Source organism: Mus musculus, chromosome 16, assembly GCF_000001635.26.
Source record: "Mus musculus strain C57BL/6J chromosome 16, GRCm38.p6 C57BL/6J".
Taxonomy (NCBI): Eukaryota; Metazoa; Chordata; class Mammalia; order Rodentia; family Muridae; genus Mus; species Mus musculus.
The window spans coordinates 32,381,019-32,398,591 of record NC_000082.6 but is presented as its reverse complement, the minus strand read 5'-3'; the positions used below and the strand labels follow the sequence as shown (position 1 = coordinate 32,398,591).

The window sequence follows — 17,573 nt, the reverse complement described above, 5'->3', positions numbered from 1 at the left end:
AATTTTATGTGTGTACCTGGTACCAGCTGAGGCCAGGAGAGTGCTGGGTCCCCTGAAACTGGAGTTACAGATGGTTGTGAGTCATGTGGATGGACGCCATGAATCAAATCCAGGCCCTTTGCTCTTAATCATCTTCCCAGCCCCAACTACAGACATTTTAGCCATTCAAACGGTCTTACAGAATGTTTTCTGGGAACTTCAGTTCACACAGCTGGTCCTAGAGCAGTGTAACCCGTGGGTTGAGACCCATTGGGGTGGAGGGTTAGATGACTGTTTTACAGGGGCTGTAGCCTAAGGTCATGGGAAACAGATATTTACACTATGATTCATAACAGTTACAAAAGTACAGTTATGAAGTAGCAATGAGAATATTTTATGGTTGGAGTCATTACAACATGAAGAACTGTATTAAAGAACTGCAGCATTAGGAAGGTTGAGAACCACTGTCCTAGAGAGGGAAGGTTGTATCTTTCCCGATCTGAATACCCTGAACCTAGCATGATAGGAATTCAAGAATTACTTAAAATAATGAGTTCATTATTTTATCAGAAAAAATAACACACATAATCTCTGCACAGAGTTTACTTCTGTTAACGAAACAAAATGAACCAAAATGACTTAGGAAAACCCGTATGAGTGTGTGTGTGTGTGTGTGTGTGTGTGTGTGTGTATGTATACCTGAGTATGTGAATCACAGGCTTGCAGTGCCTATGGAGGTCAGAAGAGGGTGTCAGAACCCATTTTTCTGTTATAAAATAACCCCCTCACACATTTTGAGTGCTAAGTAACATGTAAAATGTACCTTTTTAGTTTTTTCCTTCTATTCTTGGATCTCAGCCTAACAACAGGAATCTTATATGTGGTTTCTGTTAGAACATCTTATATTTATACAATTAGTATAATTGGAATGCCAATCACCAGTTATTAGTCAGCTTCTTAGTGTCCATTTCCACCCCATAGGCTTACTTAATAGCTGACAATTTTGTATAGGTTTTATTTATTTATTCTTTAGAACTATTTACTTAATTTATGTATATGAGTACACTGTAGCTATCTTAAGACACACCAGAAGAGGGCATCAGATCCCATTGCATATGGTTGTGAGCCACCATGTGGTTGCTGGGAATTGAATTCAGGACCTCTGGAAGAACAGCCAGTGTTCTTAAGTGCTGAGCCATCTCTCCAGCACCAGGAATTATTTATCAGGGTTTCTCTGTGTAGTCTTGGTTGTCCTAGAACACTAGCTCTGTAGACCAGACTGGCCTCGAACACACAGAGATCCAGTTGCCTCTGCCTCCAGAGTGCTGGGATTAAAGGTGTATGCCACCACTGTCCAACTTGTATGAATATTATCAGAATATTACCTGTGTAATAAGGGGAAGGGCTTTAATTGGCTTTAAAGTATAAAGAGCAGAGCTTAGTGGGGAACTGGTAATGGCACCTGGGTCCTTAGGGTCAATTTGTGAAAAGTCGATGATTAATCTTATAAACAACACAATAAACAAACTATGTGCAGGCTGTCAAGATGGCTAAGTGGGCAAAGGCACTTGCCTTCAAGAGTGAAGATCATCTCTGGGACCCACGTGGTGGAAGAGAATTCACTCCTGCAAGTTGTCCTCTGACCTCCACACAAGTGCTGTCTCACACACACACACACACACACACACACACACACACACACACACACACACACACACATAAATGTAACTTTTAAAATTTTATGAAACATCTCCATGCATACTTGCCATAAACAGGTTTGCAAAGGCCAGCATCTGGTCAGTTTCCTCACCCCGCTCAGCTTTTGAGAGCAACAGAGTGCTGGCGCTGGTAAGCATCCTTTCTCATCTGTGCTGGCCTCAGAATTTGGCTCTTACAGATGTGACCCAGACTTCACAGTGCATTTGCAGGCAGGAGCAAAGGAATGTTGGAAGTCAGATTATGAATAGGGCTGGGGTGGGAGAGTTAATGCCACAGAAGGCTTCCTCGGGATGAAAGGCCTAGGAAAAATAGGACAGATGTTTCATTCTCAGGGATACTGAGAGTTGAGCCAGGAGAAGAGGAAGCTAACAGAAGGTGGAGGAAGGGAAAGGGGAAATGACAGGCCCAGCAGGCCAGCTGTTTTCCAGTCTTCTTCAGAATGACTAATTCTCCTTCACTGATAGCTGACAGAATAGCGCACATTCCCTTAATAGGAGGAAAAAGGAAGTTTCAGGAGGTTGAAAGAGACCCCATCAGTGACCTGAGAGGAAGTCTGGATGTTTTGTTTTTACTTCCTTAGTATAGAAATATTGCTAACTTGAGCCTACTCAAGCTAGGCTTCGATCCCAGTGCACTGAAACTGCTTTTGGTTTTAGTGACTGACCAGTAAACACTTAACTGCCCCTTGTAGCATGAGATGTGGTTAGATCTGGATTACTGAGCATGCCCCCACTGGTTCCCCGGGGTCTCCTCCCTCATTAGCAGACCCTTCATGACAGGGCGATCCTAGGCTTTGGCCCCTCCAAGGAACTGGACTCCCTCTCAGCACTGAGCTCCACCTATACCACTATTTCTCAGATCTGATTCCAATCCCCCTCCTCTTTCTTTCTGGTGTCAGTTTTCCTGGAATTAGAAGTTACCACAGGGAGAATAAGATCGATTTGGCAATCATGTCTGATGCATTCAACAAGGTGCCCACATGTCAGAAACTTGAGTCACTCATGTTTCCTCACCCCAGATCAAACCAAAAGCTTCAGTTTCCACCTCCCAGTGCCTCTAAACCACACTCTCCAATCCCCCTACACTTACCACGTCACACACCTAGCCCCTTCAGAACTTCAGCTTCTCCCTCCTTTCTCTGTACAATAAATACCTTTGCATTTATTTTCTTGCTCATAGATTACTTGGTCAGCCTTCAGATCAAGCCTCAGTAAGAAAATGAATTCTCTTAACATCCTATTTCTCTCCCTCCGCCCCCTGTCTTCCCTGTACTGGGTACTAGCTAGCATTCCTTCTAGGCTCTGCCCAGCAGTTACCTGCTTAGAATAAAAGAGGCTGTTTGTCCCTTTCTCCCTCTTTCCCTCCCCCTCTCTCTGGCCATCCTCTTCTTTGTGTGTCTCTTTCTCCCTCTTTCCCCCATCTCTCCCTTTTAAACTCCCCTCTCTCATGCCCTAAACAAACTATTCTATATCTGTCCTGTGGCTGGTACCTCAGGGGGAAGGGATGCCTCAGCATGGGCCTCCAGAGACACCCCCTCCCACCTCACCATACATCACTCTACAAAACATATCCATGGCTCCTTTTTTATAAAGCACACTGGGACTGAACCTTGAAAAAGGCAGACAGCACTGTACCAGTTCTTATCCCTACCCCATCAATATTCTAGTTAAAACTAAGCCTTCACTGGCTCATTTTCTTATCTGTGGGTTTACCCATTCCTTGGGGACAGAGACTGTGTTACATGTTCATCTTCTCACACCTTCTTATTGCTGTTCACTTTTTGAGACAAGGTCTGTAGCCTAGGGTGGCCTCCAACTCAAAGCAATCCTGATTGAGCCTTCCAAATGCAAGGATTACAGGTGTTTTAGGCCATGGCAAACCTGGCATTTAGGGACTCTAACAGTTCAAATTCAGGAGAAGCACAAACTGACCCTTGGTGAGTTAGGCAGCATCCATAATGTCTATTTATACAACTTGATTATATCTCCTGGATTTTTTTGTCCATTTAGTAATTATTTCCCCTTACTTGTTTAAGTGGAGTTTTTGGTTTGGTTTTTTCAAATATGATTTCATGTAGCCCAGGCAGATCTACTTGCCATGTAGCTTCCAATGACCTTGGACCAATGATCTCTCCACCTCCAAGCGCTAGGATTACAAGGAGACACCACTATGCTCATCTGGTAGACTTCTAGTGCTATTATTATTGGTCTGAAAGATTAAACACTTCATTGCCCAAATTTATTAAATATATAATTATACTTAATAATACTTAAGTCATAATGTACAATTATTACTTAAGGAAAATATACTAGCAAACAACATCTGGCAAATATAAACTAATCTTTGTCAATAAAAACCAAGTGTCAAGCCGGGCGTGGTGGCGCATGCCTTTAATCCCAGCACTTGGGAGGCAGAGGCAGGCGGATTTCTGAGTTCGAGGCCAGCCTGGTCTACAAAGTGAGTTCCAGGACAGCCAAGGCTACACAGAGAAACCCTGTCTCGAAAAACCAAAAAAAAAAAAAAAAACAAAACAAAACAAACAAAAAAAAAACAAGTGTCTTGGTTTTTTGTTTGTTGGCTGGCATTTTTGTTTGGTTTTTCTTTTTGAGACAGGGTCTATGTAGCTCTGGTAGTCCTGGAACTTGATCTGAAGATCAGGTCAGCTCTGAACTAGGAAGAGTTCTGCCTGCCTCTGCCTCCCCAGTGTTGGAACTACCAACCATGCCTAGCTGTTTTTTGAGAGAGTTTCATGTGTAGCCCTGGCTAACCCTGGACTTGCTATGTAGCCAAGGCTGGCCTTCAACAGCTGATCCTCCTGTCTTAAAAGTTCTGGGAAGGGCTGGTGAGATGGCTCAGTGGGTAAGAGCACCCAACTGCTCTTCCGAAGGTCCAGAGTTCAAATCCCGGCAACCACATGGTGGCTTACAACCATCCGTAACAAGATCTGACTCCCTCTTCTGGTATGTCTGAAGACAGTTACAGTGTACTTACATATAGTAATAAATAAATCTTTAAAAAAAAAAAAAGTTCTGGGAAACCAAGTTTCAAAAAAACTCTAACACAAGGCTGTAAGGACAAGCTTTTGTAATTGGAATTACATGAAAGGATATACCCACTGGTAACAAAAACAATGACTCAAAACATAATACTGAAAAGTTTTTTTTTTATTTCCAAGATCAAATATTACAACAGGACATTTACATGTATTTATAAAAAATGCAGCAGTTGAATTTATAGATCAGAGGTTTCCTTGAGTTTGGTCCCTCTCTCAGCACAGTGTGAGCTGATGTCTTCAAAAGACTTTATTCCATTACCCTCCCTCCCACACCCTGCTGCCCCACCCACCCACCCCAATTCAAGTTGCAGTATTAATATAAAGCAACTGGGTACAACACAGCGAGTATTCACAATTTGGTACAGCCCAAACTAGGAAATAAATCTTCAACAGCGAGATCCTCACTTCAGAAAGCACGTGCCTATAATAGCCTATGTGTGTCCATGGAAACATAATAGGGAGGTGTCTAACGTACCCTAGGTACAGAGGGTGCAGTGGAGTCCAGGGAGTCTTAGCCAGGAGACCTAGCTCTCCTGCCTGTGTGTTCCTTTGGATTCAGGCTCCCCCTAGCACCTTTACAATCACTAGATATTTGGGAGGGTCTTTCACGCACCTTGAACAGAAACTGCAGTGGATGGTGTGATTTCCCCACCTTGCTTCTCTCACAGCCTTCATTCCGATTTGGAAAAGTTTTGTAACAGTAAATGATCTCCTAGCACTGTGGGAAGAAACCTGGAAACTCACAAGCATACTAGAGGGCACTGGTCAGGAACACACCACAAGAATTAGCATTAGCATTGTCTTGGATTCAGCAACAAGCTGAACTATAGATTAAACGTAGAACTTGTTTTATATTAAGAATTTAAATCTTAGTAAGACCACCACTTTGTTCAGGGCAAACTGAGCATATAAACAGCCCAGGAAACATCTAAACACTGTGTTAAGAACTGCTTGAAAAAACACTTGTAAAGCAAATATCCCAAATCAACTTCAATGATCTCAAGTAAGATACCAAGTGAGGTTTGGAAACACATGAAACATGTTTAAAACACAAACAGTGAAGACGTGCCAGAATCGGACATCCCAGGTGATTTAAATGCATTGTTTAAACTGAACTCATACAAAACATGCAAAACCCACAAATACTCCTGAAGTTTACATAGAACAACACCGGAAAGACAACTTTCTTAACAGTTAAAGAGAAGGGGGGAAAAAAGACACCTAGATGCTTAGAATTTCTTTAAAAACCAACAGAAAAATTGTCTGAAAAAAAAATTCTCAGGGGTGAAAAACTAGTGTCTAAAATATTCATGCCAAAACTTGGACAGAAGCCTCCAAAGTCTTCATTCGGCACATCACCATCAGGTAGCACTCACTGTGACATCTGAGGCTAGAGGTCCCATGAGACTTTAATTAGCTGCTAACATGGGGATTCTAGAGGCAGGCAGAGCGTCAGCACAACTTAGAGCATAAGATTAGTTTCATGAGCCTATTTGTATTTTGAGTCATATGACTTAGTATTTATTGATTATTTTTCATTGAGAACATAGCAGCTTTGAGAAAAGCATACCATAAACTCATTCTGTTGAAAACAAGATTTCCAGCTGAATATAAATATTCTAATGTCATTAGCCTGAAAATCATTCTGGTGACACATACTATACCATCAGTTATCTTGATGCAGGAAAGAAACCAAGGAGTTAGTGAATGGCTCCCTATTAGTTAAGATTCCCAGATGAGACCATGAATAAGAGTAAATATAAAAAATTTTGAGAAAAGGAAAATTCAATTTTAGGTCAGAACTTATCTCATTTAAAACAGTTCCCAATTTTTGATGGCCAATACAGGACTCTCACTGTCCCAGTTAGATTAAAAACTTTTCTTCTTAGTAACCCTGGGGATCCAAACAAGGGTCCTGAGCTACACACCAGCCCATAGCTTCTCGTCTGGTGAAGACAGCTCATTAGGTATGTCCTATTATTCTAGTTTAGCTTGACTCTTCTCTTTCTCATTTAAAAACCTAAGTGACCTCATAAGGCATATAAGATCTTAGTTGCTAGACGTACCATTACACATTAAAGGTCTGCTGCTTACTGCCAAAGAATTAAGTGCAGCAATTTACTTCCCATACCTATAGAGCAATGTGACTGTTCTTAGGTAGAATACTACCATTGGATTCACATCCCTAATATACGAGCAAGTCTTTAAACACATGTTTTGTTTCCATTTATTTTGTACATATGACTGTTTTGCCTGCATGTCTAGTGGTATAGAAGTCTTCAGAGGTCAGAAGACAGCACTGGATCCCCTGGAGCTGGAGTTATGGATGGTGGTGGCCCACTGTGTGAGGACTGAGAACTAAACCCACCCAGGGCCTCTACAAGAGCAGCAAGTGCTCTTAACTGCTGAGCCATCTCACCCGCTGGCTTCTTATGAAACCAAGCATAAGCAAAATATAAACCAATGCTTCTATATCTCACTATTTTCTTTCAGAGCAATGAGACTTGTGTTAATGTAGACACCTGCATGTGGCATGTTAATAGCTTTAATTGTAATTCTTGAAAGGATAGTGATATTTAATTGGGGTTAGAAGAGCAATGCAATGTACAAACACACGGCACAGCAAACCACGGGTGTATTAAAGAAGGGAGAGACAAAGAGGATTTTGAGTTAAGGTTTTGGTATGTAACTTCAGGTTGACATGGAACTAGCAATCCTCTTGCCTCAGCTTCCTTCCTGTGTGCGTGCCTGGTGGCCTCAGACTCAGAACAGTTGCATTGCTTGGAACTGGAGTTATAGACAGTTGTGGGCAGCTATATGGTTGCTGGGACTCAAACCTAGGACTTCTGCAAGAACAAGTGGTCTTACCTGCTAAGCTAACAGCTATCTCTCCAATCCCACAAGCAAATTTTAATAACTTCTTCATTATGCTTAATAAAGTAATTTATATGGATCACCCAAGTTTATTTTGGAATTATATGGCATACAGGCCATATTAAAAACATGGTCAAAATTAATCAGGTTAAACCAGGTGTAGTGGCTTAATCCCAGAAGAGCTCAAGGCCAACCTAGGGCTAGTGAGCTCCAGGCCAGTCTGGGCTAATGAATGTGCTTGAAACTAAGTACTGGTTCAGGAGTTGTGTTTTTAAAAAACAAAATGTTTATGAAAATGGTGAGATTTAGTTAGGGCAACCTGTAACCAACCAACCAAACCAACTACCTTAGAGGTTTATCACAGAGCCAGCCATTCTCTTACTTGGAACAAGAATTCTCCTTAGGAAGAAATGAGTTGTAAAAACGGTGTTTGCCTCAAAATATTCTCTTCTATATTAATTTATAAAAATGAGAAATATACATTAAGGCTTAGAAATATAATTTTAAAAGCATAGCTAAGTGTCTTAAATTTCATGACCAATTTTAGAGGAATTAAGTAAAGAATGAAGAAGAGACAGGCATGTGGCTCACTTTAACCCAAGGAGGACCCAGAGGTTCAAGGTTATGTTCAACTAACTACACAGTCACTGAAGAGGTCAGCCTGATCCAGGACAACCAGGACTAGATAAAGAAAACTTATCTCAAAGAAAAAAAAAAAAAAAAGAGAGGAGAGGTTAGCCTGAACTATGTAAGAACGTTTGAAAACAAAATAAAAGACACTCCCACCCCCAAATGGATAAAGGATTAAACTGATGTTCTACTTCAGGTTTCATCATATCCAATAATCTAGCCACCTGAGTTCCTTAATAAAGAAACTAACCAGCCAGGTGTGGTGGCACAGACCTCTAGTCACAGCACTTGGCAGGCAGATCTCTATGAGTTTGAGGTCAGCCTGCCTGGTCCACAAAGCGAGCCCAGGACAGCCAGGGTTATTACATAGAGAAACCCTGTCTCTAAAAACAAAACAAACAAAACTTGACCAAAGCTATGATAACCTCTGTTCTTAAATAAGCCAAATACCTTTAATTCTAAGCTGTCTCATTATGAGAACTGACGCAAAGGTGAGTTTAAAATCCAAATGATCACCACTGAAGCATTTAAATCTCTGTGTTATACAAGAAATCAATATATTAGAATGGTACTCTTTGGTTATTCTGAGCTCTGAAGAACATTTTTGCCCCACTCTAATGTGGACTAGGGACTCTTAAGTTTCACAGTAAAGAACCGAAATGTTCTGTAAGGCAAACCAGTGGCGCTGGAATTGGCTCCCTGCTCACAGGGCCTTTAGGTGTCTGTTCAGGGGCTGGGAGTAACTCGGGAGGCAGAGTGATTGCCTAGAAGCAGCCTACTCCTGACGGTTTAAGCTGCCGGGGAAGTGTGAGCCCTCACAGGGCTGGCTCTTCCTACCCTCATTACTTTTCAAGTTTTAGTTTTACACAAGGCATTACTCATAATTTTGTACTCTGAAACTTACTATCAAGTACATAAATGAAGGAGCTCTAAAAGGTGAGATGAAGATCCATTCCATGGGACAAGAACTATTTTTAAATATCAACTTGATGAAAATCTTGAAAAGGTCACATCTGCCCAAACCAATTCTGAACTTCACAACTCACACAATTCAGCTTTGTAACTGCCAGTCCTTATCTTAAAGCACACAAATACAGCTCCAGTATTGGAGACATTATCTGTTCTGCATTCATTACATTTAAGACATTTTTAAAATTCATTAAGCTTACAGTATTAAGTTTTAAAAAATAGATAACTGGCTGTTTAAAGATCACTAGTTCTGTAACTACTGTACTGAGGGATTTCAGTCATTACAATGAGGTCTGTAAAAGATTGGACAAAAGATCCTTGAATCCAGGGAAAAACTTAGCAAGTATAGTTTGTATACTTTTAATTAGTCTGAGGATGTCATTAAATAACTAGATGCTTAAAACTTTGGGGTGGACATAGTTCTTTGTAGGGCTGTGACTCCAGGTGCACATTTACACTTCCTCCATGAAATTGACTCTGTTAGTAGTTGGCCCTAGCACTCCCTATTCAGGTCAAAACTTCAAACATCCAAAGTCCTATGACTTGAAAAGACAAAGAACTAATAATCTAGTTCAATTCCAGTTTTCAAAAAAAAAAAAACAAAAAAAACAAAAACAAAAACAAAAAAAACAAAAAAACCAAGACTCAGAGGAAGAAAAGCTGTTTCCGACAGTGGGGGCACTGACCCACCAGGCAGGCTCTTCTTAGTATCAAACACCATGCAGTGTACCCAGGCAGAGAAATCTTGCCTGAATTTTCAAAAGCACTTTGATATTTTTCTTAAGTGTTCAAGTGAGATCCTTGCTAATTAAAGGGATTTTTAGTACTGGAGCTCAACATCCTTTAGTACCTGGGCAAAGGTCTTGCCTTACTGATACACTTCATGCTTCAAATCTAGTATTTACAGGAGGTGGAGTCAAAGAATGAGCTACAGTGCTTGCCACATCTGTCTTTCTTTTCTATGAAGACACCCCTAACTAAACTTACACTACCCCTTTCTCCTAAGTTCTTACTGTAGTAACAGTTTAATCCTCAAAGAGATAAATTCACCTTCTAGTTGTTATTCATGTATATAGATGACTCCCTAACTAAATAAAAATAGTCAAACAAGATCTTAGCTTTCAAAATATTTCCAACTTTTGATTACTCAATAGTGCACTAATACAGTACATTTGGATACAAGATAAAACCTGGTATAAAAGCAAAGAGTTGTTTAATAATCTATTGTGGATAATCTACCAGAAAAAATAATTGTATCTTCTCTTTAAAATGGCATAATTAAGATTTTTATAGGGTAGTGCAAATCCATAATCTTGGCCCCAAATACTACTTCCATCTTTAAATAAACAAAGACCCTTAATTTATAAATCTAAATAATAGTAAGATGACCTTAGAGTAATAATAATAAGGTGACCTTAGAGTACATGGACTCCAACTGACAAGGAACAACACAGCACACAAGGCAAGGACAGACTCTGGGCTCTAATTTTAATTTGGCCCTTACTAGCACGACGTACTGAACACGCTGTATAAATTCTAGTTTTCTTCCACATTTATAAATGAGTAGAAGGCATATATACTGTGTAGGGACGGTATGAAGACTGAAGGAGGAAACACACACAGAGTACACACCACACATGCTAGCTGCTCCCTTCCCCTGGCACTGTTCTCCCCCCAGTACACAAAGCTCTCCTTTCACTTTCCCTACAAGTTTCCATACCTTCTATATGTCACTCAAGTCTATCTTGTCCCTTTCTTCCTTACTTAAAAACAACTTTTGAGCTGTTTCTACTACATATAGGGAGTCACTACATTTAACTAACCTCACAGACCTCACCTGACTGTCCAGTGAAAGCTCTCCCTTGAAAGCAAAATAACTTGCAGAGGAACTAAGGCAAACTCCTTATGCAGATTAAATTCTCAAGCAAGGAAATATCCCCACTTACTTCTCTCATGTATAATCCATAACCCTTCCTCCCATGGGCCAGCCTTGATAATCATACGCCTTGTCAAAATTAAATAAAGTCCCCTACAGCTGAGCATCCTGACTAAGCTCTATAGGTGCATAACACCATGTTCTTCTCTTAACTCACATATATACTTGCTTATCTTACTTTGGTTTCTCATAAATGGATTTGCCAGTGCTAAGCACGTAAAGAACTATACACCCTCTCACTTCTGAACATCCTGCCTCAGGTTCTCAAGATAGGTTTTACTGTATATAGAGAACCTAATTTAACAGGATAAGAGGGTGCAGCAGAGTCCTCTAAGGGAAAATTCTTGACTTCATATTTCTGATGGACTTGGGCTTTAGCTGGACCTGTGCCAGCAGAGGAGATGGTGCCCAAGTGGCGAAGCTGGGTACTCTCTCACGTTTTACCCTGTGGCTCCTGAAGCATAAGACTGCTGACCTTGACTACTGGTTTTTTAAGCCTGTAAGACTCTATTCCTCAGACAGCCAGATTTTACTCAAGTTCAGAGATACAACTGAGGAATTAACATGCTTGCTAAATAAATCCAAACTGTTGGTTAAGTCTCAAGCACTATGAAAAACACCAAAGTGGTATTGTTCAGTCACCAATCAAAAGAGAGAACTTTGACTCAAGGTATAAATGAAATTGTAATTATATAAATATATTTATAAATATTTATACAATTATATACTTATACATAAGCACTTACACAGACTTAGAAAAAAATGTAAAAACATTAATTCAAAAGGACTCACTGAAAAATAACAAAATTTTCCATGATTTCCTTGTGGAGATACATAACTCATTCTTTAGGGAGGTCCCTCAAAATCCAGCCATTAACAACCACATTCTATAATTGCATACTAGCACGTCTCTTAAGCTTATCTTTTTAACCCCCTAGTTGCCGAGAGAGATCTGCACGTACACAGGCATCCAAAGGTTTCTGAGTCATCACAATTTAGATTGTGTACAGGTTCAAGGATCACTGAAAAATCTCCAACTGACAAGATAGGTCATTCTGTAGAAATGGTTTTATAAGCAGTTTATCAAGTTTTGGTTTTCCCACCAAATCACTACCTGCCCTGCTAGAGAACTCTACTTAAAGCTCAAGGAAAGAACTGAGCATACAGTGAAGCTGATGAATAGGACTATACAGATTCAGGTGGCCTCTTCTAAGTAATACTGAAAAAAGCTTTCACCAAATACAATTTGAATGTGACTTTTGTTGGCAGAAAAAAAACCTCACATCTGAAGATTACTAGAAATCTCTCTTAATAACTGTTGTCGTATGAACCAAATTTGAAGGTCTTCCTCTTAGAGACTTTCAGTTTTGATCTTTTCTAAAAATAAAACAGCATGAGGAATTAAAGTCAATTAGTTCCCAAAGCATTTTAGATATTATTCCAATTGGGGTAAAAAACGATCAATATTTCTAACCAAAAGAACATTGTTAGCAACTCTCATCTGCAGGCTTTTGTCCCCACCCCCCACCCCACTCAACGCTGGGACATACTTAAGTATGCCTTAAGCACATAGGACAATCAATAACCAGTGTTACTGTGTAATTGTTAATGTAATTGCAGTTACAATTACAAAGCCATTGCACTACATGATTATTGAACACCTGCCTTCCTACAGAATACATTAGACTCAGACAATGGAGCCAAAGGAACTAATTTGCTGTGCAGGCAAAAACAGCAAGCACCTTCCTAGCCCAGACACAATATTCTTACTAAAGTTTCATCCTAGGACTGGAAAGAGGAATATAATTGATAGAGTAATAATAAAGGAAACTGTCTCAGGCTAGGACATTGAAAGCCACCCTGTGCTACACACAATACACTGAGCACTGATTCTGCCAATAACACACATCATGGAAATAGCCTGTAACTAGAAGATGGGAATCCTTGAGGGAAATTTTAAGTACGATGACCAACAGTATTAAAGTATGCTTTTCCCACATAAACAAAAGCCTGGACATTTTATTATGACATCTTCCTACATGATGAACAAAATGCATGTTAAAAGAATTTCTTTTTCCTACCAAAAATGGGGGCTGTTTTTAATTCTGATTCTAGCCATTCTTTGTCAACAGAGTCTAGAAGTAGTAACATCACTAGGTCCCCAAAAGGTGTCATGCAAAAGAGCACTTGTTAGAACACACATTTCGTGCTACCAGTACTAGGAGAGATGTTATTCTTATTCATACACTTCCATTTGGTCACCACATCTGGTAAGAAAGAACAAACTGAGAAAAAGGAGGAAGAAAGAAAACAGAGATAAGGGGGAAGGAGACTGATTTACACGTGACAGAAAGAGATAAAGAAAAGGCAGGTGACTTGCTTGCCCAGCTTTGGCTCTACAGTTAGTCCTATGAGCCAAAATGCATACTTAGTGACATGGTATCTCACAGGAAAAGAGAAAAAGGGGTAAGCTGAGAGAGGTCAGGCCATGGTGTTAATTTCTTTCCTGTACAAAGACAGTCTCTTGAGGACAGAGGCCAGCCTCTTGTAAGGTAATGTCATAGTCCAGATGAGAGAGCTTCCTCCGAGGGAAGTTGGTGAGAAGTTCAAAACGTTCATTTGGATATCCTTTAGACTGGACATGCTTCACCAACGCCTACAAAAAACAAGAGGAAGACAAAACTGTTAGCTGGAAATAAACTCCATGACGACTAGTTTATGAGTATTCTATTTTTATCATATTAAAGTAACTTAATTCAAATAATCAAAGCTTACAGAAAGCCAACATAACCCTTTGGATAGTAAGACAAATCTATATCCAATAACTTAGGATTACAATGTGATTGATACTGAAAAAGTCATTACTGTCTTCCTAATAAATAAACCCAGGCAACATTTATAAAATATAGCACCCAGTTTTTTCCTTCATCAGAAGAGTTATGTCCTTACATTCTGTCTACAATCAACTATGATCTCATAACTGTCTATTACAATTTCTTCAGCACTTCCTTCTCTATAAATGCTTTCTCGTCAGATAAGCAATCAGTCATCTTTCCTCTACCTACTGTCTTCTAGTTTTCCAACTAAACTTCTCAAAAGAATGGTCTACTTAGGAGTGACCCTTGTCCCTAGAAAATATGCACCATGATCACTGGTAGATATCTAATAATAGTATAGACCTCTATATATTGACAACAACTAATAATAAAATGCCATACAATATATTGTAATAAAATGTCAGCATTAATCCTCTTAAGCTTCGGGGCCATCACTAAAAGTTACTGAACAGCTTGCAAGAACATACACTCACATTGACTTATTTATGTATGTAATTACACTGTTGTTCTCTTCAGACAGACCAGACGAGGACGTCGGATCTCATTACAGATGGTTGTGAGCCACCATGTGGTTACTGGGATTTGAACTCAGGACCTGTAAGAGCCAGTGCTCTTAACCACTGAGCTAACTTAAATATATAAGTTTTAAAAGTTTCTTGAAGTTACTTTGACCAGAAAACCTGGCAGTAACTATAACCTTCATTAGATAAACTAAGATGGCTATTGTCTCTCGGGTATACCGTCTGGTTATCCTGGATAAAAGGAATGGTTCACATCCTAGGTGTTGGAATGTAACGGTAGGAGGTTTCATTGTACTATTTAGAATAGTATGTAATTTAAAAGTTACGAATTGTTCTGGAATATTCCATTTAACACTTCTATACCAAAGTTTGCTAGCAGAACTAGAAGATGGAGAAAGGCACTGTGGAGGTTTGAATATGCTTGGCCCAGGGGAATAGCACTATTTGGAGGTATGGCCTTGTTGGAGGAAGTATGCTACTGTGGACATGGGCTTTAAGCCCCTTGTCCTTAGCTGCTTGGAAGCCAGTCTTCAAATGAAGATGTAGAACTCTCAGCTCCTCCTGTACCTGCCTGGATACTGCCATGCTCCTGCCTTGATAATGGACTGAACCTATGAACCTGTAAGCCAGCCACAATTAAATGTTGTCCTTAAAAGAGTTTCCTTGGTCATGGTGTCTGTTCACAGCAGTAAAGCCCTAACTAAGATAGTTATATATCATATTTGTCCTTTGTCCCATTTCAAACAATGGTAGTTTAGTGTCTGGCACTAGCCAGAAACTATTACTTGTCAGTCTTCAACAATCAGCCTAAGTATCTTCTGTATGGTTCTATTTAAATGGCCTTTCCCCTAAGGTCTGAGCTTTTAGGGTGTAGGGCCAGGCTGACAGAAGTAGGTCACCAAAGGCAGGCCTCTGAAGTTCCTATCCAACCCTCTAGCTCTGGTCTAGTTCTCTGTTCCTGGCTCACAGCCACACAAACAAGTCTCTAGTTCCTATGACAAGACAAGGAGCCTCTGCCATGCTCTCACACTGCCATGCCTATCCTGCTCTGGAGGGCTGAAATGGAATCTCTTTGAAACCAAGAGCCAAAAAGAAACCCTTAAGTTGTTTATATCAGGTATTTTGTTATAGAAATGAAAAGAGTGACTGACTAATCCCAGGCATGGTACCAAGCCAGGTATAGGTACTGACCAAAGTGGGCTACGAGTGAGGACCATCCATAGGTTAAGCTATGCTAGTCAGACCAATTCTCCTCTTTTCTAGCAGTTAAAAAGAATCATTGCTCAACAATTTTTAAATAAATAGGCCCTTAAAACCACCATGATAGGTGATGTCATGTACAAATCAAGAAATAAATAAAACTCATAGGCAAACAATGAGAGGAATGGAATAAAGTCAAAAGCACAAGAAAAAAATCCTAACAGATTACAGAAGAGACACAGAACAACGACCTTGGCTCTTAACTATGTTTTAGTAACAGCAACTAAGAAATCCTAGATCCACCAGGTGTGATGGCACACAGCTTTAGTTCCAGCACACAGGAGACAGAAGCAGGAGAATCTCTGAGTTTCTACAAACTGAGTTCCAGGGCAGCCAAGGGTACAAAAGGAAACCCTGCCTCAAAAACAAAACACACGTGCGCGCGCACACACAAGGAAAAAGTTTGAAAACAACCCCCAGACCACCAGAAGTAAGTATATTCCACACAAACAAAAACTGAAAACTGAAAAGCTTTGGCTGGCCTGTGACTTGCCTAAAATAATTAGAAGGAAATAATTAAAAATGAGACAGGGCATGGTAGCTCATGATTTTAATTTCAGCACTTGGGAGGCTAAGCAGAAAGACTGCTTTAGTTTCAGGCTACATGGGCTATGAAGTGAGATCTCACCTCAAAATCTCCACACCCTTAATCAAGCTGAGGCAGGCAAATTGCTATGAATTACAGGTTAGCCAGCTTACATAGTAAGGCCCTGCTTCAAAACCTAAACAAAAAAAACAAGTAACAGACCACAACAAAACCCAAAAAAATTAGGACTCTTGTCAGATGAGTCTGCAGTTAGGTATCAGATAAACTCTCTGTGTCAGGAGTCAAGGCTCTGTTTTCTGGAGTAAGGATACAGTATAGCAGGGGGTTGCCTAACATGCATAGCTTATGGGTTTGACCCCTAGCAGCACAAACAATTAGATTCTTTGCTTTAAGCAAATGTTTCAATGGGATAAACTCACCAGTAATTTGGCTTGCTCTGGAAGAGTGATCTGTTCCCTTTTTCCATCTGGGTACCGCAGCATCAGCTGTGCTTTTGGTCCTAAAGAAGAGTTATACACATACACAGGTGTTTAATACGGGAGATTAATTAAGCAAGTCATTCAGTACGTTCGAGTTTAGTAGGTAAAGCAGGTCTATACCATAACCCACCATTTACATCTATCCCCTCCACTATTCCATCTGACTTTTCAGGTGACATCTCCAAGACCTCAGAATCCATGGATGGCAATCCTTGATGGTTTGTGGCTGTGCCAGGCTCAGTTCTGGCTGGGGGCTCTGTCAGTGGCCTTCTGTTCTCCTCTTTTCTATGCCCCAAATCTTTATGAGGAGACTTTCTGGACTTAGCAAGATTCTCTACCTCCTCTTCTTCATCAGAGCCACAAACCGATATGAATTCCTCACTGCCAGAAAAAAGTTCCGATTCAGATTCTTCATCTGAGCGGCTATCCTGTTTTGCCTGGGCCGAGTCGAAATGTGTCTCTTGCAAGGAGGCTCTGATGGCAGCTTCCAGTTGGCTGTCTTCACTAGCATCTATGAGGCTCTCCTGTAAGGTGCAGCCAAAACAAAAGTTGAAAGAATAGTTAAACAAAAACAAAACAAACAAATAAACAAAAAACCACTCAAACAGTGCATAAAAAAACAAACTAGCCAACTTGCCATTATGATTTTCTGCCAAAGTGGAATCTGTCTCTTATACCATGTGAGGGCAAGAACTTAGTACCAGAATGACAAACTGCAATGAGTATTTCAAAAGCAAAAATAAAGGACTATCATTAAGCTAGATACG

The 17,573-nt window shown here is 40.2% G+C and overlaps 1 protein-coding gene across 2 annotated transcripts in view; it reads right to left on the bottom strand.

The window, feature by feature from the left end:
* Nucleotides 1-4,844: 4,844 nt before the first annotated feature.
* The window catches only part of Ubxn7 (UBX domain protein 7), a 61,548-nt gene continuing 48,819 nt past the window's right edge, over nucleotides 4,845-17,573 (bottom strand). The window contains exons 9-11 of one of the 2 annotated variants that reach the window (NM_177633.4): nucleotides 16,937-17,330; nucleotides 16,747-16,826; nucleotides 4,845-13,818 (exon numbers count right to left, since the gene is read on the bottom strand). In NM_177633.4, coding sequence (NP_808301.3) covers nucleotides 13,657-13,818; nucleotides 16,747-16,826; nucleotides 16,937-17,330 — 636 coding nt within the window. In that variant the 3' untranslated portion in view covers nucleotides 4,845-13,656. The remainder of the gene's footprint in view (nucleotides 13,819-16,746; nucleotides 16,827-16,936; nucleotides 17,331-17,573) is intronic. The other variant, XM_006522079.4, reaches the window with a different exon arrangement.